The sequence below is a fragment of the Myotis myotis genome, unplaced genomic scaffold (assembly GCF_014108235.1).
Source record: "Myotis myotis isolate mMyoMyo1 unplaced genomic scaffold, mMyoMyo1.p scaffold_m19_p_2, whole genome shotgun sequence".
In the NCBI taxonomy this organism is placed as follows: Eukaryota; Metazoa; Chordata; class Mammalia; order Chiroptera; family Vespertilionidae; genus Myotis; species Myotis myotis.
Window position 1 is genome coordinate 91,743,094 of NW_023416324.1, and position 24,824 is coordinate 91,767,917.

The window sequence follows — 24,824 nt, forward strand, 5'->3', positions numbered from 1 at the left end:
TTAGAAAATGTAACTTTAAAGAGATTCCATTAACAAGAGCAACCAAAAACTACAGTGTCTAGAAATAAATCTAAGACAGGTTACACAAAACTTCCTAACAAGACATTACTGATGGAGAGGGAGAGACAGAGAAGAGAGAAAGAGACCTGAATAAGGGAACATTTGCCCCATGCCATGACCTTGGATCCACTTCCCTCTTGCCAACTTAAGTTGGGTAAATCATTCCAGCTACTGCCCTTCCCCCCTCTCCTGATTTATTAGTTTCCCCTTCCAATAGTTCTTTCCTATCATCACACAGCATACTGTTATTTCTCCTATCTTAAAGCAACTACCTCACCATCTTGGTTCCCGTTTCACAGCACTGCTCTTGATAGGTGCCTATAATCATCATCACCTCCAGTTCCTCTTTTCCCATTCTCTCATAAGACTGTACCAGGTAGTCCCCGAACTCCACCAAAACAGCTGTTGCCAAGGGGCCTCTGTGCTACCAAACCCAAGTCAATTTTTAGTTCTCAGCAACAGCCCAAAACACAGTGGACCATTCCTTCTTCTTGAAAATGTCTTCACCTGACTTCCAGGGCATCACTATGCCTTGTTTGTTGTACTTTCCTGCCTACATATCTTCTCAGTCTCCTTTACTGTGTCTTTATCTCCCCCAAGCTCTAAAATTGCTCCCAAGATTCAATCTTCACATCTCTTCTCTCCCTAACACTTTCCCCGCAGGATGATTCAATTCCCTCATGGCTTTAAAAACTATGTATATAATACATCGACATCTCCAAAAATTATCTCCGGCCTAAGCATATGTGCTAAATTCCAAACATGTAGCTTGTTGCTGTTCAACACACCTCCACCGAGATGTCTAAAAGGCATCTCAAGCTCAACATGCCTATAATCCAACCCCTATTTACCCACCCACCAGCCCTCCGCATAATAAAATCAAAGATGCCTCTTAAGTTTCTAAAAGCTGTTATAAAACAGTATGTTGTGATCAAGACAAACACCAACAGAAGAAACTGTCCCACACATAAATGAAAACTTCTTATGTGGCACAAGTGGCAAGTAAATGGGAGAGGGACAGACTATTTAACAAACAGTACAGATTATAGACATTTAAAAAACAAATCAGACCCCAACTTCATACCATACGCAAAAACAAACTGAAGGAAGATTAAAGTCCATACTGTAAGAAGCAAAGCTTTTAGATGAAAAGAGAGAAGACAAATGATCTTGGAGAAGGAAGGATTCCCTAAACAAGAAACAAAATTAAGATAAGTTTGACTACATTAAAATATAAAATTTCATCTATTTGGCAGATGAAATATGTAACTACAGTTGATCCTTGAACAATTTTGAAGTTAGGGGTGCCAACCCACCATCCCCAAAAATCCACAGATAACTTTTAACTCCCCCAAAACTTAACTATAGTCAGCCATTCGCACCCCCAGGTTCAACCAACCAGGAATCGATAACAGTATTTTTGATCCCCTGTTGGGAATTCGAAAATACTCTTCCATACCTGCTGGATGAATCCACAGATGCCAAACCCGGGTATCGGAAGGGCCTACTGTAGTTATAGGGGGGTGGGGGATGGGTGGGGGAAATCTGCCTATAAGTGGACTTGCAAAGTTCAAAAGCCCTGTTGTTCAAGGATCAACTTGAAATTTTTAAATTACAGATTTTAAAAGTTTTAATTAAGAATTAAGGCACAAGCCGAAACCGGTTTGGCTCAGTGGATAGAGCGTCGGCCTGTGGACTGAAGGGTCCCGGGTTCGATTCCGGTCAAGGGCATGTGCCTGGGTTGCGGGCATATCCCCAGTGGGAGATGTGCAAGAGGCAGCTGATCGATGTTTCTCTCTCATCAATGTTTCTGACTCTCTGTCTCTTTCCCTTCCTCTCTGTAAAATATCAATAAAATATATTAAAAAAAAAAAAAAAGAATTAAGGCACAAGTCACCAGTACAGGACCTATAGTTGAAAGCCAAAACAGAGCCGGGAAAGCAAAGTGAAAAGTCACCATGACTGCAGAAGAACCTGGTGTGACATGCAGACTGGGATAGCCCCCAAGTATCAGGATTGCGAGACTAGGGACGAGAACTACAGGATCTAGGTAACCTGCCTGCACGGGAGCTGGTGAAACTAGAAATAGGGGCTGCGGCCCCAGCTAAAGGGCCACACATACTGTTGCTTATCAATATGCTTTGTGAATGGGGCTTACTTTAAAAACAAAAAATAAAGTTGGGCTCAGTGCATAGAGTGTCGGACTTCAGACCAAAGGGTCCCGGGTTCAATTCAGGTCAGGGGCACATACCTCAGTTGCAGGCTCCTCCCTGGCCCAGGCCCTGGTCAGGGCGCATGCAGGAGGCAACCAATCGATGTGTTTCTCTCACATCAGTATTTCTCTCTGTCTTTCCCTCTCTAAATAAATAAATAAATATTAAAAAATAATAATAAAAAAAAATCAAAGGAAAAGTATCCTCCAGTGAAGGTTAAAAAAAAAGGACCAATGAAATAATAAAGTTTTATATAAAATTTTAACAATTCCTTCATGTTAACTTCTATTTGTCTTGTTAAATAGCATGCATATACTTCTATTTTTATTAACTAACTTATCTATGTACATCCATTCTATCTGAATGTACCAGTATGTATAGAGATTTCTGGAATGATTTCTATGGTTTGTGGTAGTTAATCTCAGATTATAGAGATTGGATAATTTTTTTTCTTTCTTTTTTGACTTATACCCTCTTTACTCAATGAACATACACTAACTCGGCCTTTACTAGTATATACAAACCACAAGTAAGGTGATGAGACTACATAAATTCTGGAAATTCAAAGGACCAGACTGCCGTGTGAATGTTATCTGGTTCAAATGGTGACCATCAAAGGTCAAGCTCTTATTTCAAAAAGGCTGTTGACAACAAAAACATTCTCAGAACTTTTTCCTCTTTTAGGACTGCCTTCTTCCATGGTGCCAAATCTTCACTCCCTATAGAAGAAATGAATTTTGGAATGAACTAAAGTAACTCATAACTGTAAATCTAGTGAGTTAAGTTGATATGTTGTAAGTCAAAAGTGGGTTTCTCACACTCAAAATGAAGTGACCTAATAGAAACCTATCAATAGGCACCAGGGTTCCTCTGCATCTCAGTGATTCTCAAAATTCCTCATTTCCAAACACTAACTAAAGCCATTTGATCTGATGGAATTAGTTATACAATGAATAATGCCACTGGTGATTAAAAATCACATGCTGGCCCTGGCTGGTGTGGCTCAGTTAGCTGGCCATCATTCAGTGCACCAAAAGGTTGCCAGTTCAATTCCTGGTCAGGGCACATGCCCAGGTTTGTGGGCTCAATCCCTGGTAAGGGGTGTGCAGGAAGTAGCTGATCAACAAAAATTCTTTACATAAAATAAAAATAAAAAGCACATGCTGATTTGATGTTTTCTTGGTTCTTAGGAATGTTAGTTAATGCTTGCTACTGTACATGAGTCTTCTAATGTTTATACTGAACATGTCTTTTCCTTTAATGTATTTTCCAAACATGTTACTTTATTTTTTTTTAATCATTATAAATATCAAATCATCATTGTTCATATTCATTCTCTTTGTAGAAACTTAAAAATTCTCTTTCACATGAGCACTTGCTTATGTTCTTTGGACAAAATTTTGGACGTATGGAATCTCTTATCTTTTCTGTTTTCATCAATGTTTTGTGCCTCATTATAGATACCTGTTTAACTTAAAATCTTTAAAGATAGTAAAAATTGCTACCCATAATGATGCATTAAGTTAATTCTCCTTGCAAATCTGCTTCATCTCATACAAAGCTTATTCATTTTCTACCCTTAAAATTAGCCACTCATTTTTAGGTCCACACAAAAGATTTTCATGCTGCTGTGCACAGGAAACCTACTGGCTATCTTTGAAATTAGAGGTCACTAGTTGAGACTTCCTATTCTGCTTCCACAAGCTACATTAGAAAATGTCACTGCTGTGGTCACACCTGCTCTATGTTCTGCTTAATGACCCCAAGTACAGTGACCAACCTATCATCTGTTAACTTATGCTACAAAGGGTTTAAGGTTTAAGAAACCCGTGTAACACTAGTTAGTCCTCATAGCAATAAAAATGAGTAGGACCCTAGCTGATTTGGCTCAGTGGATAGAGCATAGGCCTGTGGACTGAAGGGTTCCAGGTTCAATTTCGGTCAAGGGCACATTCCCGGGTCGCGGGCTCAATCCCCAGTAGGGAGCATGCAGGAAGCAGCCCATCAATGATTCTCATCATTGATGTTTCTATCTCTCTCTCCCTCTCCCATCCTCTCTGAAATCAATAAAAGTATATTTTAAAAAAATGAGCCCTAGCTAGTTTGGCTCAGTGGATAGAGCATCAGTCTGTGGACTGAAGGGCCCCAGGTTCGATTTCAGTCAAAGGCATATGCCCGGGTTGCAGGATCAATCCCCAGCAGAGGGCATGCAGGAGGCAGCCAATCAATGATTCATCATTTATGTTTCCATCTCTGTCTCCCTCTCCTTTCCTCTCTCTGAAACCAATAAAAATATGTCTTAAGAAAATGAAAAGTCTTTTTTGGTTAAGGTATTAATACAGTCAGCCCTTCTTATGTGCAGGTTCACATTCACAAATTCAACCAACCACAGATTGAAAATGTTTTTTAAAAAGTTACATTGCTGTTGATGTGTACTATGTAGTTAGGTATCTACAGAGATTGCTGGTTGCATTTGTACTGAATATGTAAACTTCTTTCCTTGTCAATATTCCCTAAACAATACAGTATAACAATTATTTACATAGCACTTACACTATATCTTTATAATACTATATTATACCAGAGGATATGCACAGGTTACATGCAAATACTACACCATCTTCTATATATATATAAAACCCTCATACGCAAATAGAACAAATGGTGGAACAACCGAACAACCAGTCGCTATGATGTGCACTGACCACAAGGGGGGTACACGCGGATTATGGCGGGCATTGGCCACAGTGGGATGGTGGAGCAGGTGAGCGGGGACGCCAGACCACAGCAGCGGCCAGTCACTGTCATCGGGGCAAGCCTCTGGTTGTTACTGAAAATTCTTTGCTCCTGTGTGCCACAGTTCCGCCCAGTGCTTGCACCTGCTGCTGGCGACAGCCCCACTCACACCCTCAGCCACCACCCGGCACGGGTCCTGATTGCTCAGCACCATCAGCGGGTGTAAGCAGCAGCTGCTGGCCCCAATCGCCCCTGAGGGCTTCTCCACCTCCCCCTGCTCCTGAGGGGCGGCAAGGATCAGGGCAGCATCCGCCGCTCGCACCCGCTGATGGCACTGACCCCAATCCCTCTGCGCTGTCAGCGGGGCTGGCACTGTAGGCGCGTGGCAGCGGCAGCGGTGGCAGTAGTGGGGCTGCCAGCAGACAGGAGACCAGGGGCCAGGGCAGGAGAGGCTGAGCAGGGGCGCGGAGGATGGGTCGAGACCTGCTCCTGTGCCACCCACAGCCTCGCGGCCCACAGCTCCTTTCAAAATGCACAAATTCATGTACTGGGCCCCTAGTCTAATATAAGGGAGAACATCCCTGAATTTTGGTTATCTGCAGGGTGTCCTGGAACCAATTCCCCATGAATACCCAGGAATGTATGTGTCTTAGAAAACAACATCTCCAACACCTTAAAGTAAATCCTAAAACCACAAAGTAAACCCTAAACCCTAAACTCTTGAGTTTTTATGTAGCATGCAAAAGGTCATCTACATATACTTAAATATAGTACTAAGTCAATTATTAATTATTAATTAAAGTTTATTTATAAGACTTGAAGCAATCTTCACTTTTAAATGGTTTAATCAGTAGTAATTATAAACTCTTTAAGAAATCTTTCAAATACCACTTTTAACAAACATAAATCATAAGGATGTTTACTAAATAGCTTCTTGCCAACATACATCCAAAATAGATAATGAGGGCGAAAAGTAAATCTTTCTATATGTTTATTGCTACTTTGTATCATTATCAATGTCATACACATAATAAACAAGCAAAACCCTGACTGTGTGACCTGTCCTAAATTGATAATGATGTACAGAAGGGAGAAATTCATTTTCTACTAAGGAGAAAAGGAAAAGGAAAGAAGATGGAGCAAATAAAAAACTAGCTTATCTTAGTTTGAAAGTTTATTTTAGAAAGACATAATGATTCTATTACCTGATTTTTTCATAAACAGGAAACTAAACTTTCTAAATAGTTCAATTCCATATTCTATGATGAAGTGCAGCAGGGGGTAGGGCTCTAAAACAGGAGGTGGGTTGATAAGAATGACAGAGAAAGCAAGTAGGTGGAAAAGACATCAACCCACTCAACTTCATTTCCCTTGACCCAGACTTAGAAAAGGCCAAAAATTAAGAAAGCTAGAGAAAACAAAAGGAATTTGACAATAATTAATCCTACAACAATTTTCAGTGACAGGAGCTTCTGATATATACCTCCTCAAAACCTAATAAACTGCTGCACATGGCTCTTAAGCCATTTTTTCTACTAAGGTAGCTGCATTAGTTTGAATCACTAGAGATCCTGCCCACTGGGATTGAGAGAGATGCTTGGAGCAGGGAGGCTTGCCAGGGCTGAGGAACCAGAAATGTATCTGGTCCAGCAATAAAGCCTGGTGGATGTGCCGATTGTGAGCACTGCCAGATCTTGACCCCTGGATTTTTCTTTCCCCTTCCTGGGATAGAAGCACAACTGAAAACCAAAAAAGCTTCTGAAGAAGCAGTACCAACTGCTTTGTTATTCCTGTAACAAAAGTGAGAAGCATGCCTTAACTTCTGCTCAGCCCCCATGGAACTTCAGAGAACATAAGGGCTCAAGTTGACCTCTATCACCTGCAGAAGGAAGTTCCAATCCATTTAATGTAGGACATCACAGACATCCCTCCTCCCAAGGCAGCAGAGTAGAGAAAGTCAGCAGTGGTCCTAACAGGTGGCACTCCCTGTGAGGTCAGCAGATGATTCCAAAGAAACTCAAATCATACTTTTGAGTGGTGGGAAGTGCTGGTAAAGCACAGGAAGGGTGGGAATTTCCATCTTACTTTTAGCTCCCATCCCAATCACCCAGCAAAGTCAGGGGTGTGGGAATACAGCATGACAATTCAATCTTCCTTACACAGAGGAAAAACAAGAGTTGATGTCTTTACTTGCTTCTCAAACTCTTAAGGGAAGCACTCTTCTTTAAAGAGAGACCTGTTCCACTACAGAAAAAACTTTTAAAACAATTGCCCAAACTCCAAGGCAGGTCCCTCTACTGCAACAGAATTCAGCCAAGACAAGAACCTATGGTTTTCATTTTCCATTCAGTGGATTTAACTTGAAGTTTTGGCCAATCCTCCCCCACTCCCCACCACATGGTTTTGGTCTTTTTCTCTCCCAGTCTTCTTCTTGACAAACATGGAAGTGTGGCATTACTGTAAAGCTCCCCACTCATAATCACAATCTTTTTTCTGTTGATTTTTATCAGATTCCTGGGTAAGCACAATGTGTCTGGTCTTAACATTTTATACACATCTCATTTCCACAATCTTTTAAGCTAATTCTACATAATCACTGCAACCTCATCATTTTTAAGCAGTCCCAAACAGGAGCTACTTAGAAAGAATTATTTCCCCTAGGCCAAATACACTTTCACTTTCAGATAGGTATCTACCAATTTAATCAAGACATTCTCAAAAATTCACTTGTGAGCTGAAGCTAGTGGTACCAACTGATGATAGTATATAAAATAATTCTAGAGGAAATTTCACTCAAACATATACTCCAAAAGAAGAGCACTACAAACCATTTTCTAGAACACACACACACACACACACACACACACACACACCTCTATCTTTAAAAGTAACAAAATAACTATTTACCTATTTTTAAGCTCAGAAACTCATATATATATCTCCTATCTAATTAGATATATCTCCTATCTAATAAAAGAGAAACATGGTAATTACCCATACCTCTGCTACCCTTCCCATTGGCTAATCAGGGTGATATGCAAATTAACTGTCAGCCAAGATGGCGGCCAGCAGCCAGGCAGCTTGAAGCGAACATGAGGCTTGCTTGCTTCAGTGACGGAGGACTCCAACGTTCCCCGCCTGCCGCTGCCAGCCTCTGAGCTTGCAGTTTGAAACATTGTTACCAATATAGAAGCTAAACAAAACCCCAGAAACCTGCTTTCAGCCAGCCAGGATCTCAGAGCTGGAGTTGAAACAGTGTTTCGATTATAGAACCCAAACAAACCAGATACCTGCTTTCAGCAGCCGGGGCCTAAGAGCTGGAGCCAAGCCTCAGAGCTAAAGCTGGCTCAGAATAAAAAAGAAAAAAAAGAGCAGTTGGGAGCTTCAGTCACCCGCCAGCCTGTAAACAGCCCTCAGCCCCTCACCCAGACTGGCCAGGCACCCCAGTGGGGACCCCCACCCTCAAGGGTGTGTGACCAGCCGCAAACAGCCATCATCCCCTCACCCAGGCTGGCCAGGCACCCCAGTGGGGACCCCCACCCTGATCCAGGAAACCCTTCAGGGCAAACCAGCCGGCCCCACCCATGCACCAGGCCTCTATCCTATATAGTAAAAGGGTAATATGCCTCCCAGCACCGGCATCAGCGGAGCCGTGAGGCCTCCTGGCACCAGGATCAGCGTGACAGGGGGCAGCACCCAAACCCCCTGACCGCCCTACGGCTCTGTGTGTGACAGGGGGCGGGGCCACAACCTCCCTATCCGCCCTGCTGTTTGTGACAGGGGAAGGCGCCCCAACCCCCTGATAAGCCCTGCTCTGTGCCTGATAGGGGGGAGTTCCCCAACCCCCTGATCGCCCTGCGGCTCTGTGTGTGACAGGGTGCGGCGCCCCAACCCCCTGATCGGCCCTGCTCTGTGTGTGACGGGGTTGAGCCATAACCTCCCCACTGGCCCTTCCCTGAGTGTGACAGTGGCAGCGCCCCAACCCCCTGATCAGCCCTGCTCTGTGGGTGATAGAGGGCAGCGCCCCAACCACCCCCCACCCACGGGCCCTGCTCTGTGTGTGACGGGGTAGAGCCTTAACCTCCCCATCGGCCCTGCTCTGTGCATGACAGGGGGCGGCACCCCAACTCCCCAATCGGCCCTGCTCTGAGCCCGACCAGGGGCTGCACCGAGGGACTGGGCCTGCCCTCAGACACCCAGGAGCAGGCCTAAGCCAGCAGGTCGTTATCTCCTGAGGGGTCCCAGACTGCGAGAGGGCACAGGCCGGGCTGAGGCAACCCCCTCCCTGCCGAGTGCACAAATTTTTGTGCACCAGGCCTCTAGTATGTGTGTGTGTGTGTGTGTGTGTGTGTGTGTGTGTGTATATATATATATATATATATATATATATATATATACACACACACACACATATGCCTAAGCGACTGTTACGTCGCCTAAGCGACTGTTACGACTAGACGGTAGCTATGATGTACACTGACCACCAGGGGGCAGACACTCAACACAGGAGCTGGTCCCTGGTGGTCAGTGCACTCCCACAGCCAACCTCCCGTGGTCCCTCCCCAGAGCCGGCCGGCACCAATGGGGATTGGGTGAGACAGTCCCAATGAGCCTCGATCACCAGCCAGGCAGAAAAACCCCACCCATGCATGAATTCGTGCACTGGGCCTCTGGTCCTATTTAATAAATGCCTAATATGCAAATTGTCCACTCGGGCGATCATTTGACTGGGAGTTTAACTGGGAGACCGGGAGTTCAACCGCTCACTATGACGTGCGCTGACCACCAAAGGGCAGCACGGAACATGGCAGGTGTTGGCGATGCAGCACTGGCAACGGGCAGCAGTGGAGGCACTGCCGGCCCCAGTGGGCCCCAATGAGAGCAGGACCATGGCAGGATGGTGGGACAGGTAAACAGGCGGCACCAGGGCAAGGCAGATGCAAGCTGGGGCCCAATCGCCCCACAGACAGCAACCAGTCGCAGTGGCAGGGGGCAGGGCTGCCTACCGGCTCCCAGGCACCGAGGGAGCCAGGCAGGGGACCTGGCCCCAATTGATCACCCTGCAGGCGGGATGGTGGAGCAAGTGAGGGGGAAGCACCAGGCCAAGGCGGGGTGCCAGGCGGGGCTGTGGGGCTGCGAGGCTGGGGACACAAGCTGGGGCCTGATCTCTGCAGGCCACCCCGAGGGATTCCTCTCATGCACGAATTTGTGCACCGGGCCTCTAGTTTGTACATAAGAAGGAAGTTAGAGGACTAAGTCTGGGGACAACTTATGCCAACAGAGAGTTGGCTAAACTCCATTTAAGGTATCTGAAGTATAGGACAATAGAGGACTTCCTCTGTATTGCACAGATAAAAGCAAGGTAAGCAAAAGTAGGCAGTGCGACCCCTACTTCCCAGACCAGAGGCTTGGAACAAAGCAATAAGCAAGTACCAAATTTGGTCAGGAGTCAAAAAACAGGATTAATGAAGCTTCGACTCAAAGGGACCTGGCAGAGGGATGAAAGTCAAGTTGGAGGTACCAGAACTGGACATCTAGATGAGCAAATTCAGCAGGGAGAGAGGAGCTGAAGGACGAAGATGCCCTGAAAAACATAAAGTGTTCTAAGAGGGCTTTGGCCTAGCCCATGGGCAGGAAGGAGTTATGAAACAGACAGGCCCCCAAGCCAATAGGGAACTTACAAATGTTCCCATGACTGACTCCAAGGAACAGCAAAATTGCTTTTAAGTAGAGAAACATCTAGTACAATTTGCTTGAACATTCAGCAATAAGATGACTTTAGATAGAAATAAATATCTTTTGGAGAAAACCAAGATGGTGGCATAGGTAAACACCGGAGATTGCTGCTTAGCACAACCACTTCAAGAATACAACTAAAATACAGAACGGATATCATCCAGAACCACAGGAAGGCTGGCTGAGTGGAAATTCTACAACTAGAAGGAAAGAGAAAAGTATATCGAGACTCAGAGGAGCTGCGGTGCAGAAGTAAAGCACAGAGGTACGGAGGCACATGCGGAGAGGGCTGGCAGCTGAGGACACAGTTGTCTTTTTCAATCAGGAGGGAGTCTCAAGCTCTGAGCTCCAGTTCAGGGCAAGTCTCTGGGGACCCAGACTCATACGGGAGAAACTGGACTGTCTGGCATTGGTCAGGCCTCGAGGGCAGCTTTCTCTCAGAGGTACTTGCAGGGATTTCCGGGACACTGAGAAACGGGGCCTCTGACGGCAGCCATAGCTGCTTGCTCTGCCCTGTTGATCCCCTGGGACCCCCGTCCCACCCAAGCTGTGAGCCGGCTTTTGCATATGAAAGGCCTGGCCCTTTGCAATCTGAAAATTACCTAACAAACTTGCAGCTGGCCCAAGGCCCCACGGCAACTTGCATTGCTTCACAGCTGAGCTCCTGCTGGGTAGCCTAAGGGAGAGGCTAGATTAGCACCTCCTTAGAGATCCAGGAGCCAGTGTGCACGGTGGTCAGAGTGGGACAATCCAGACTGCAGCTTCTCGGATCGATAAAGGACACACTCACGGGGCAGACTCAGTGAGCACCAAAGCCCCACTGAAGCAAGTCGTGCCCTGGAGGGATGTTTCCAGCACAGAAGTTCTCACACCATAGACACAGCTGATTCTCACAGCCAGTTGGCCTGGAGGTCAATTCCTCCCAGTGATACCTACAATAATCAAGGCTTAACTATAACAAGACTGTGCACAAAGCCCACAAAGGGGTGCACCAAGAGTGTCCACCTCAGGTAATTGGGGAGGCTGAGCCACTGGGGCCTATAGGACACCTAGCACAGAAAGCCACTCTATCAACTCAGGGAAGCATAAAAAATGCGGAGTGAAAGAAACAGGACACAAATGACAGAAATAGAGGAAAGCAAACTACTGGATATACAGTTCAAAACCACACTTCTAAGGTTTTTCAAGAACTTTCTAGAAACCGCCGATAAATTTAGTAAGACCCTCAAAAAGTCTGGTGAGACCACCGATAAATGTAGTGAGATCCTCAAGAAATCTAGTGAGACCCTCGAGATTATGAAAAAGGACCAACTAGAAATTAAGCATACACTGACTGAAATAAAGGATATTATGCAGAGTTCCAACAGCAGACTAGAGGATCGCAAGAATCAAGTCAAAGATTTGAAATACAAAGAAGCAAAAATCACCAAACCGGAAATAAAAAGAAAAAAGAATCCAAAAATATGAAGGTAGTGTAAGGAGCCTCTGGGACAACTTCAAGCGTACCATCATCAGATTTATGGGGGTGCCAGAAGACAGGGAGCAAGATATTGAAAACCTATTTGAAGAAATGATGACAGAAAACTTCCCCTACCTGGTCAAAGAAATAGACTCACAAGTCCAGGAAGCGCAGAGAACCCCAACCAAAAGGAATCCAAAGAGGACCACACCAAGACACATCATAATTAAAATGCCAAGAGCCAAAGACAAAGAGAGAATCTTAAAAGCAGCAAGAGAAAGACAGTCAGTTACATTCAAGGGAGTACCCATACGACTGTCAGCTGATTTCTCAACAGAAACCATGCAGGCCAGAAGGGAGTGGCAAGAAATATTCAAAGTGATGAATCCCAAGAACCTACAACCAAGATTACTTTATCCAGCAAAGCTATCATTCAGAATTGAAGGTCAGATAAAGAGCTTCACAGATAAGGAAAAGCTAAAGGAGTTCATCACCACCAAGCCAGTATTATATGAAATGCTGAAAGGTATCCTTTAAGAAGAGGAAGAAGAAGAAAAAGGTAAAGATACAAATTATGAACAACAAATACACATGAACAAGTGAATCTAAAAATCAAGTGAATAAATAATCTGATGAACAGAATAAACTGGTGATTATAATAGAATCAGGAGCATAGAAAGGGAGTGGACTGACTATTCTCGGGGGGGGGGGGAAGGGGTGTGGGGGATGCGGGAAGAGACTGAACAAAAATCGTGCACCTATGGAGGAGGACAGTGGGGGGGGAGGGGGGGTAAGGTCGGAGAGTGGGGTGGGAACCGGGTGGAGGGGAGCTATGGGAAGAAAAAAGAGGAACAACTGTAATAATCTGAACAATAAAGCTTTAAATAAATAAATAAATAAATAAATAAATAAATAAATAAATAAATAAATATCTTTTAAGTTGAATGGTTACAGTTACTGAAACAGACTTAAAAAAAAATTTTTTCAGCCCGGCTGGGTGTCACTCAGTGGTTGAGCTGAGGAGGTCACAGTTTGATTCCTGTTCAGGACACATATCCCAAATGAGGGCTGGATTCCCAGTGGGGTGCATGCAGGAGCAGCCAATCAATAATTCTCTTTCATAATTGATGTTTTTATCTCTATCTCTCCCTTCCTCTCTGAAAGCAATAAAAATATATTTTTAAAAATTTTTGATTACTCAATTCAAGTATTCTCATTCTCACCAATACCAGTTAATATTTCCCTTACCTAGCATCCTAGCATCATCATGGAAGATAACACAGTAAGTCCCTGTTCTTAAACCAGGTTACACATATATAGCAGGAGATGAAGGGCTGTACAAAGACACTAACTCAAGGTTCATCTTCTTAAAGCATCAACCCCAAAAAATTTATGGAGAAGAATTAGCTGGTAAGTACTTTTAAAACATTCAATAGCAAACCAAAAAATACTCACAAAGGCTTCAGATAACATGAGAATTCAGTAACAGGCCACGCGTACAATCCCCCTTCCCACCTCTATTTCCTCATTAGGACACTTACTCTCTTTCTTCTACTGTTAGAAACACTTAGGTGGAATCTTTGGAAAGCTGTATCATAAAAAAAAATTAATTTTGTCACATGCCAAAACTTTTTGAAAACGATTTTTGATAGCTCTTTCCAACATGATCTTTTCTTTTTGTAAACATGCTCTTCAGATGCTCTATGAGGCTCAGGAGCCCCGGTAATCCATGACCCAGAGGTACAATTACCAGATCCCCTCTACAGCTCATCTCAAAAGCAAAGTTATTGTCTACTCACTGCCTTTGGCAACTCCATTTCCTTTACCAAATATCTGTTTCTAACACACTAAGGAAGCCAGTAAAATCCAAGCATATCATGCCTATATAATAAAGGTAAACAGTCTTCAAGAGAGACCCAGAATTGTTCAGTGTACAGAACAAGGCTTTTTTTTTTTTTTGGGGGGGGGGGGGGTCCTTTGTTCTCACATATTCTAAATAATCGAGGCTTCCAGATTGGTTACATGCTAACATAAGAAATGCTAGTGTATCCAACTCTGTCATGCCCTGAAATCCTAAACAGTAAAATACTGATGAAAAATTGGTACATTTTAACCAAAGATATTCATTATGTACAATGAACATTGTTGGACTTCATCAACAAATGCTAGGGAACTACCAACCTCTTGAAAACTTCACATGGCAGAGCTAATTATAAATGGAAATGAGGCAAAAAGTAAAGACATTTCCTAAATATATTGTGGCTAACTTCTCCAATTTGAGAATACTACTGTTAGACATCCATCCACACTTTTCACCAATAGCTAAATATAAATACTGTTACCAACGTTTCAAATACTCTTTCTAGGAACAGTTTTCCTCCAAATTATTTGTATCAAATTTAGAAATACTTTCCTCCAAGACATCATGTAGGGTTTTGTCAAACAAGAGAGCTAAGTACACAGTTCTCTACATAGCCTATCTAATAAAGAGGGAATATGCAAATTGACCATCACACCATCACAAAGATGGTGGCGCCCAGACCCCTCAGCCCCGCCGGTGTCCCCCAGTCCTTTCAGCCCCACCTGGGGAGGGGGGGGGGTGGTGGCAGGCATGCGGTGTGGCCGGACCCGCCCTCAGCCCCCCAGCTGCTTAGGGCCAGCCCGAGGAGCAAGCAAGCCTTGGATGGTAGCTGCCCAGCCAATGCCCGAGGCGTAGGGAAGCATCAGATGGTGGCTGCCCAGCCGCCCAAGGCTCAGGTAACCAGGGCCAGCCGAGGCTTGCGCTACCAGCAGTGGCAGCAGCAGAGGTGTGATGAGGGCGTCGCCTTCCTCTGATGGCCAGGTCACCTCCCACCCCTGAGGGCTCCTGTGAGAGGGGGCAGGCCAGGCTGAGAGAACGCCCCCTCCAGTGCATGAATTTTCATGCACCAGGCCTTTAGTATGATATAATTCCAAACGCTGTAAATCCAGTCACTATAATTGTATCTCAGCTAAAAGTCAGGATTACTGACTGCTCACCACATTCATGTCCTCAGATAAGCACTGTGATAAACCCAAAAACAGACATGCAGCCAACCATTCCAGAAGAAAACATGATATTATTCAATACTTACAGAAAGCAATGCATAAGCAGTGCACAATAATTAATAGTACAAAACAAAAAGTAAATTAGTCACACAAAATTTGAAGGGGAGGATTCCTGCTAGTAGTGAACTCAAATAAGGTCCTGAATGAGGATTGACACTGAGGCTGACAAGTAGTTGGGGATCCACCACTTATTGGAAAAATAGCAATGCAAAGGGGATGGGCTGCATAGATGTGGACCAAGTAAGCCAATAACTATGCTTCACTAGCTCTGACCAACTGAAGATATGCTTATACAAGGTGTGGCAAATGTAGACTTACAGTTGTTCATATTGAAAATATAAAATATTTAATAAATAATAATCCTATATCATAAAAGCCTAATATGCAAATTGTTCAACTGAGAGTTCGACTGGGAGTCTGACCGCTCGCTATGACATGCACTGACCACCAGGGGGTGGTGCGGAACATGGCGGGCGTTGGTGACGTGGCACTGGCAGTGGGCGGCAGTGGAGGTGCTGCCAGCCCCCACGACCCCTGACCAGAGCGGGACCACAGCAGGATGGTAGAGCAGGTGAGCAGACAGCGCCAGGCCAAGGTGGGTGCAAGCAGGGCCCCGCAGATGGCGGCCAGTGGCAGCGGCGGGGAACGGGGCCGTCACCCCGCTCCCAAGCACTGAGGGAGCCAGGCAGGAGACTCGGCCCCAATTAATCGTCCTGCAGACAGTGACCAGGGGCCGGCAGGCCATGAATGCCCAATCAGAGCGGGGCCCTAGGCTGGGACAGTGAACTGGGGGTGGGTGGCAACGACCAACCTCCCATGGTGCCCGGGCAGGGGGCTGCAACCTCTCACCAATTCCCTGGGGACCGGGGTGACAGGGACGGAGGTGCGGTGAGAATGCAGGATTTCTGCCGAGCTCCCTCTCATTCCCCCTGCTAACCTCCCCCAGGACACCAGGGCTCACACACCAGGGAAGCCTCCATGCTCAGGTGCCGGGCGCCACCCTGCACCCGCACAACCTCTTCCGGGTGAGCCGGGCCACGGCCGCTGGGACCGCAGGGGCCCGTCAGGCTCCCCGTGGGTTCACTCAGGAGCTGGTCTGCGAGGCTGGCCGGGAGAGAGCGCACTAACCGCCTGGCTTCCATGTGGTGCTGCTGGGCAGTCCAGAGGCCCATGCTGCGCCCTGGCCCTCAGTGTCTGGCCACGTTCACCAAATCTCCACTTGGGGCCTCAGGCACCATGACTCTGGCGGAGGGGGATGTGTGGGGGCACAGGGGCCCAGGCGCTGCCCAGGGCCCAGTGGTCAGCTAGGACCTGCCTTTCCACTCCAGACACTTGTGCTTCAATCGTCGGCCAGGCCTAGGGACCACACCCATGCACAAATTTCATGCACCGGGCCTCGAGTACAAGATAAACTGTGTTTGGCAGACTCACAATCCCGTATACCAAAATAGGCAGAACAAAGATGTTGAACACTTTGCCTCAGAAGCATTCGTTTTTTAACTACTATATCCATTTCCATAAACAGTTCCCTTAAAATCTAGTTTATACTTTATTTTCATTTTCAACATCTTTAGGTAAATCTCAAGTGTTGACTCAAACCTTCAATCCCTATGTTCATGGTACCACAGATTCCAAATCAATGAGGTTGCTATGAATTCTGGCAAAAAAAAAAGCAAACATGTTCCAAAGGGGACTCTTACTACAAAATAACTAGATCTTCAATAGAATATAATTCTTAATACTTTAGTGAGCTTCCAAGAAGCAAGGAAAATATCTAAGTGCCCTAGTAACTCCCCCAACACAACCATAAATAATGATTCAATCATAAAAGCAGACAAACATCAAAGATGAAGAAAGCAATTCATAGATTGGGATGGGGGGTGGATGGGGTGGAATATTTAAAAGTAAAAATATATTTGTTAAAATTAAAAATTCAATGGGTGAGCTAAATAGAAGATTAGACACAGCTCATTAGTAAACCAGAAGTTAGGTCCAAAGAAAGACCCAGAATGCAAACAAAACAAAAACAAGGAGATGGAAATGAGAGGCTAAGAAACAGATGACAGAATAAGAAGATCTAATAAATGACAACTTGGAATTTCCAGAAGTCCATAAAAGAGCAACAGTATATGATAAAATGGCCAATAAGTTTTCAGCACTAATTAGGTACAAATCCACTAAAGAAACACAAGATATACCACACTCATTAATAAAATCACAATGCCCACACCTAAAACCTATGTGATCATATTAACTAATGTCACCCCAATACATTTAGCTAAAAAAATGAGGGGAAATACAATGTCCACAAATGTAAAACTAGAGAACACCAAAGCCAAAGTGAGAATCTCAAAAGAAACCAGAGAAAGAAGACAGATCTCTGGCAAATTAACTAATCCTTGGCAAATTGACAATAACCTCCCCAAGAATACTGGGGAAGCCAGAAGACAATGGAGTAATATCTTCAAAATGCTATAAGAAGTAACCAATTAGCTGGTTTTATTTGGAATCAATTCTATCTTTAAAAAATAAGGCCAAAATATATTTCCAGATAATAAAAAAAAAACTAGCGACTTTTTCAGACATAACCCTCATTGAAGAAATCTCTAAAAGGATATGCTCGAGAAAGGAGGGAAAAATCATCCCAAAAGAAAGTTCAGTAGTATGACTAATGCTCAAACAAACTAGTAAAGATATAGGTAAAGCTAAACAAATATTGTCTGCATGGAATAATAATATTCTATTTCATGAGGTGTTTTTTATTCATGGACAATAATAAACATTGGAAGATAATAGCATGTAAGTTTATGGTGGATCAGAGTTAAAGGATTTTAAGGTCCTTTTATTGTCAGAAGTGGAGCTCAAATAATAATTAACTTTAGACATTATGTATGTACAACTTCAAGAATAGCCGCTGAAAGACTGGAAAGAGCATACAACTTCCAAACCAAAATCAGTGAGGTTTTAATATGGTTTTACTGTAGGATCTGGCTGGAGCAGAGCTGAGTTTGGCAAAAAAAAAAAAGTCAAAGTCTAGCTCAGAGATGTCAAGAACAATTCTAATATTTATTTGGGGTCACAGGTTCCTTTGAAAAACTGTTAGTCCTCTCCCCCAGAAAAATGCTCATATGTACTTGTACAAATTTTCAAAGAAACACAAAAGACCTTTCCCAGACTTCCCAGAGAAAAAGAATCCCCAAGGCCTTGGCCAACTTAGAAAGCTGAAGAGAGTTAAGTTTATGTGGGAAACAGTAAAGTTAGAAGTTCTCCCTATCCTAGAGTTAAAACCTCATATGAAATGTAAAAGGAACAGCACAGGGCATAATGTTTCAGAAAGGAGGAACCTGGAGGTAAGGCATCAAGAATGGAGTCATTCCTATAATTCAGGCTTTCATTAAAATGTAATTCAACAATTACGCAACTATAACAGTATCTGAACTGTGGAAAATAATGGCTAGAAATAAAATCCTAGTTTTAAAGATTGTAAACACCAATCTTACAATCTGGTGGGCAAGTCTGCCATACACAATGAAAGACAGAAAACAGAAATTGCAACAGTTAACTACCTAGTATTTTATTTGCTTGGATTTGTTTAGAAAGAGGAAGGGAGAGAGAAAGAAACATCCATGTAAGAGAAAAACATCACTGGTTGCCTCCCCGCACGCACCCTGACTGGGGAATCAAACTCGCAACCTGGGTATGTGCCCTGACGGGATTTGAACACACCATTTTCTGGTATTACAAGATTACGCACCAACCAACTGAGCCACAGCAGGCAGGGCTACCTAGTGTTTTTAATACTCCCTTCCTGGAGTGACTCAATTAATAACCGACAATAATTAAAGGACCTACAAAAAGGATTAGTCTGGTGCACCTAAAGCGCCTCTTCTGCAAAGGCAGATCCCAATACCTCCTGACCTCAACTTGCAGCCTCAGTGTCAGAAATACAGACCACTGCAATCCAGAGGCTCCTAAATCTACCTGCATTCCAGAAAGAAGCTTATGGAACATAGATTCCTGTCTCCATCCAAACATTGAAAACTACGATCTCATGGTCTGACCCAAAGAATCTGTATTTTAAAAGTATCCCAGATAGCACTGTTATATCTGTAAACACACACAATATAAAACTATTACTCCTTATTCACTGAAATTTAACTCATATTGGCTTTGTGCATCATTGATATTCAAAACTGTAAATCAAAATGCTGCAAATAAAGTATTTCCTATATACCATGAAAATATATTCAGTGGTTAAAATCATTATAGAGCATATGGAAAAATTCAATGATTCTTAGATATCACAGCAACAACAGAAAAAGACTTACCATTTTAGAATACAAGAATTAAAAGCAAATTCAAAGGAAAAGCACAGGAGATGTGTTTAGGCAAATGAATAAATATTCTCAATAGTTCACATTTAAGATAGTGTGTTAATTTTCTTTCTTTTATATATATACTAGAGGCCTGATGCACGAAATTCATGCAAGAGTAGGTCTTCCTTCCTCCAGCTGCCGGCACCAGCTTCCCTCCAGCACCTGGGACCCGGGCTTCCCTCACAGCCTGGCTTCGTCCAGTCTAATAAGCGTATTACGCTTTTATTATTATAGATACGTATACATCATAGAGGAAGGGAGTGGGAGACAGAGAGAGAAATACCAATGATGAGAGAGAACCATTGATCGGCTGCTTCCTGCATGGCCTCCACTGAGCCTGCAACCTGGGCATGTCCTTCAATCAGAATCAAACTGTGACTGCCTGGTGCATAGGACAACACTCAACCGCTGAGCCACACTAGCTGGGCTAAGATAGTGTGTTAACTTTCAAAATACACACACATTTGCCTTTACTGCCCCTCAATCAATTTCAGAAGTCAAATAACTCTCTTCCTTTTCTAATTTTGGCCATCTCAATCTTTTAAGAGCTAGCTTACACCACACACAACAGATGCTGGTTTATCTTAACCAACATCATAGGTCTCCTGATCTTTGTCACTTTCATTTGAACTACACATGCAGATTTTATTTATAATTGTGCTTTTTGTCAATGTATATAAAAGGAGCAATCTTATCCCAAACTTAGGAGGTTCAAAAGACTTCCCTTTCCCCCAAATCCTGATTATTTTTCCACACTAATCAGCTTTAAGACAATTTTTAAATAAGGCAGGTATAATTTCATTCTTAAAAGGTTATTTCCATTTTTGATTGACTGAAACATTCATGTGTTGGATAAATGTTTTCTCAAAAGGCCAAGACTAGATCACTGAGATTGTCCTGAAATTTAAATTAGCTATTATAATAGTTCTCAAGGAAAACCCCACAACCACTGGGAAAAAAGGAATTAAGATACACAATAAAGAGAACGCTTCTTCATGTTATAAAGGGTCAACTCCTTATTTGGTCCACATATTGAAGGAAAGAGTGCAACTCAGAACTTCTGGCTCTAAATCTAGAGCTGGGCTTGGAGCAGAAAGTCTTTATATACTCCACACTTCACCCTCCATATGTCCCAACCCCAGAGTAAACCTGAGCTCCAGAACAGATCATCTAAAGCAGAAGTCAGACTAAGACATGGAGGCCAAATCTAGTCCATTGCCTGTTTCTGTAGAACCCATGCATTTAGAATGTTTACATTTTTAAATTATTTTTTAAAAGAATATTTCATGACATGTAAAAATTACATGAAATTCGAATTTTACTATCCATTAAGTTTTATTGGAACACAGTGCTCATCCATTTAGGTGTTGTTTCTACTTGCTGAGTAGTTAAAACAAAGACTGCCTGGCCTGCAAGGTTTAAAACATTAACTATCTGGCCTTTACATAACGTTTGTGGACCCCAGAACTAAAGGATGCTTGTCTTTTTGTGAAAGCTACTTAAGTTCTTAACATGAGTCAGTCAAAACTCTACCTTCCCTAATCCTAGCTGCTGGTGATACAGGAAATAAATTTACTGTATCCTTCAACTAACAGTAGCTCTTCCAATTTTGGAAGGCTGACGGCTGATGTTCCACCCTATCTTATCTAGGTCTGATACCTTATTTTTTATTCAAAAAGCATAATTACAATTACCATTAAATTACAATAACCTTTACTAAGAATCTATTACCGTATACCAGGCACCATTCTAAGTGTTAGAGATCTCATTTCTTCTTAGGTGAGAAAACAGAGGCTTAGCAATCAGGTAACTAACTTGCCCAAGTTCACATAGCTACTGCAGATCTGCTCTTACCATACCACATTACTTGAAAAAGCAAGACTGAACTTCCTCTTTTGTCTCAATATATTCCTCTAGAATGGTGGAGTCTGAGGCCAAACGTGAAACTTCTATTCGATTTAGGCAAAATTGGACAAAACTAGGCAAATAATGTCCCATGACTGGATACTCAAGTACCTTGTGCTCTCCCCAGCCTTGTCAAACAGCTTGTCAGCCTGTAGTGTTCATTTACAACTGCATATCAGTTCTGCCTCACAAATAATACTGCCTTGATTTAAAAATATACAATTCTATCTTCAGAAAACAAAAACCAGGACTCAGGGATGCATGTTACATCAGTTAAAATAATAACCATCACTTACTGAGTATTTCCTATGGGAACTGTGGGGCATGCTTTACATATTTTTTTCATTTAAACTTCACAGCTCTGGGAGATAAACATGGATTCCAATTTTACAGATGAGGAAACTAAACCTTCAAGGTTAATTTACCCAACGTGACAGGGTTGGGATTCAGTAACTATGTTCTGACTCCAAATCCAGGCTCTCAACCACTACGCTGAACTTTCAAATATCAACTTCCAATCATAATATGGTCAGTGTTGCCTACAAGTAAAGGAAAACTTACAAAATGTAACATGAAAAGATACTGCCCACCATATTACTTACTTTCACCTCAACTATACTCCTATAACTTTTCAAAACTAAAACAAAACCCAGAATCAAAAATTCAATTGTACAGGTGTATCATTCCTTTGCAATGCACTTATTTCTTCCCCAATAGATGTTTTTTGAGGGTATGAACCATTCTCATACCCCTGTTCCTATGAAACCTTCGTGACAGGCATTTAATAAACATGCTGAGTGAACAGAAACTGTACAAATTTTACTTATAAATAAATTCTGCCAGAAAAGTAGTGAGTAGAAGATATACAGAAGCAGCAAAGAAAAAATGAAATGTAATTCCTTATACACTCGTGGTAAATGTATTGTTTTCAGGATCGTTTTTATACACATAAGATACAACTTATGTATAAGGTGCCACCTTCAACCAAACACTAATGGAATGAGCTAGGTGTACATTTATAATGACAAAATGAAGAATACTCAGGCTAAACTATTAAAGAATAATCTAATGGAGAAACCAAAACCCCTCACATCCTCATACTGTGTACTTTCCCAACTGTATGTCTTAACCTGGAAGATCATCTGCATCTTAGCCTCTAATTCTAGAATTTTCCCATACACAACACTTTCTTTCCTGGAAGGGAAGCTTGAGACGAGGAGTGTTTTTTCCCTTTACATACCCACATGATCCAAGATAGTCTCTTGCATACAGTAGGGCACTGCTACTGTATAAAGTGGTTGAACAGAATGGAACATTTTCAGGTGCCAGCTAAGGTACACTGACAACAACCTCACCATTAATTCTACAGAAGGCAGTCCCCTCCTAAAAACTTTTGCACACTTGCTTTAAACAAAAAACAAAAAGTTGTTAGAAGGCTATCACTGTTGGCAACAGAGCTTCATTCTGTGACATTATATGCCCACAAGAGAAGACACCTCAGAGGGTGTCTTATTAAGACCTGGTACTTATTAAGGGTTGGTTCACAAGGGCCAAGGGGCTCTACTTGTTAGAGACGCTGACTTAAGTCCCTACACATTCAGGTCCCTAACACATCACAAAGGTGAATACAGAGAGTTCCAGAAGTTTTAAGTCTCTTAGGAATATATGTTTACAAATATATACGAAACTGAAGACATTTATCCAAAGGAACAGAAAGTCTTCTAAGCTTCTGTACTCCCAGGAAGTCTGCTTTGAAATACGTCAAGAAGTTACATCGAGGTATACAAAGTATGTCTGAAGATCCAAACTGATAACTCCAAAACTTGTAGTTGAAGCTGACAAAACTGCCCAGAACTAAAGAGTTCTGATTGTGCCCTTTCTTACTTTCAACGCTGTGACGCAAATGAATGATGGTATATCAGCGTTAAATTTAAATTTCCTGACTCTGGCCACAATGCTAACCTAATTAAAGCATGTGGTCAACGTTTAGCATTTTCGGTGCGATATTTTGCATCGCTTTGCCTAGCAGCAGAGTTGAGACAGTGGCACGCTTCCCCGTGCCCCCCACAGCCAGAGGCAAAACCCCTCTCCAAGATGCTTTATTAAAGGGGCAGGAAAAACACCCCCGCACCCCTTCCAGCTCCCACCAGGCGGTGACGGGGGCTCCACACCAATCACCCTCGCCAAGAACTTTGGGCTCAGTCTGAGCAAGTCACTCGAACACGCGCTACTTCCCCACGGCCAGGACCCCCCACCCCCAGGAGCCTGACAACTCCCGGGAGGCCCCCCCACGCCCGACGCGTGGCTCCGACTCCCCTCGCACACATTTCCCGTCCAGCAAACTGCTGCCGGGGGGAGGGGGCAGGCAGCGAGGTGGGCACCGGTGGCAGAGCCGGCCGTCGGAGTGGACGCGGCCGGGCAGGGGCGGCGCGGGGTGGCGGGCGAGGGCGGCCCGAGGGTCCGGGAGGGGGAGGGGAGATACCTCGTACAGCTCCTCGGAAGCCATGGTGGGCAGTGGAGTTGCGGGCAGGCGGGAGGGGCAGGGTTGGGGCGAGGCGCCGCCGCCTGGCGGCCGACACTTTGTTTCAGTTGGGTCCCTGCGTGGCCTGCGCTTCCTGCTCCGCTCGGCGCCGGTGCCCCGGAGGCGCCTCTCACACTCACGGCCGGTGCGGGCCGGCGGCCGCGGCGGGGTTGTGCGCAGGAGCAGCTGCGCAACGCGCCCTCGCGCCCCGCGCTCACTCCCCGGCAGGCCGGCTGGGGCTCGGGCTCATCGCGCCCGCCGCGGGGCCGGGCCGGGCTGGGGCAGGCGCAGCGGCGGTACGCGGCGGCGCGGCTGGCTGCCTGGCTCCGTGGCTCCCCCTCTCCGGTGTAGTGCAAAAATCTTCCTACTTGCGACCAAAAAAAAAAAAAAAAACCTGCCCCGGCTACTGGGCATGCTCAGTGCGGTCGCTGGGCCGGCGGAGCCGCACTCCCGCGCTCCGGGTTTTCAGACCGCCCTCGCGGGAGAGGCGGGGAAGCCGGCGGGGCGGGGCGCCTGAGGGGAGCAGTGGGCTCCGCTCCCGGCTGAGGTGGGCGGGTGGGCTGGAGGAGCCAGCCGGCAGGAAGGGGTGTGGCCTGGGCCGGTGGGCGGGGCCTTGGCGAGACGTGGGCGGTGCCGCCAGGGCGGTGGGCGGGGCTCTGACTTGCCCAAGTCCCCTCGCGGAGGTCGGACCGGCCAGGGCGCCGCCCACCCGGCCACCTCGACGTGGGTGC

The 24,824-nt window shown here is 44.4% G+C and overlaps 1 protein-coding gene across 3 annotated transcripts in view; it reads right to left on the reverse strand.

The window, feature by feature from the left end:
* Window positions 1–24,442, reverse strand: part of CDYL (chromodomain Y like) — a 239,474-nt gene extending 215,032 nt beyond the window's left edge. For 2 of the 3 annotated variants that reach the window (XM_036347826.1, XM_036347825.1), the window contains exon 1: window positions 24,055–24,438. In XM_036347826.1, the coding sequence (XP_036203719.1) occupies window positions 24,055–24,078 (24 nt within the window). In that variant the 5' untranslated portion in view covers window positions 24,079–24,438. Of the gene's footprint in view, window positions 1–24,054 lie in introns of all 3 variants that reach the window. The other variant, XM_036347827.1, reaches the window with a different exon arrangement.
* Window positions 24,443–24,824: the final 382 nt, after the last annotated feature.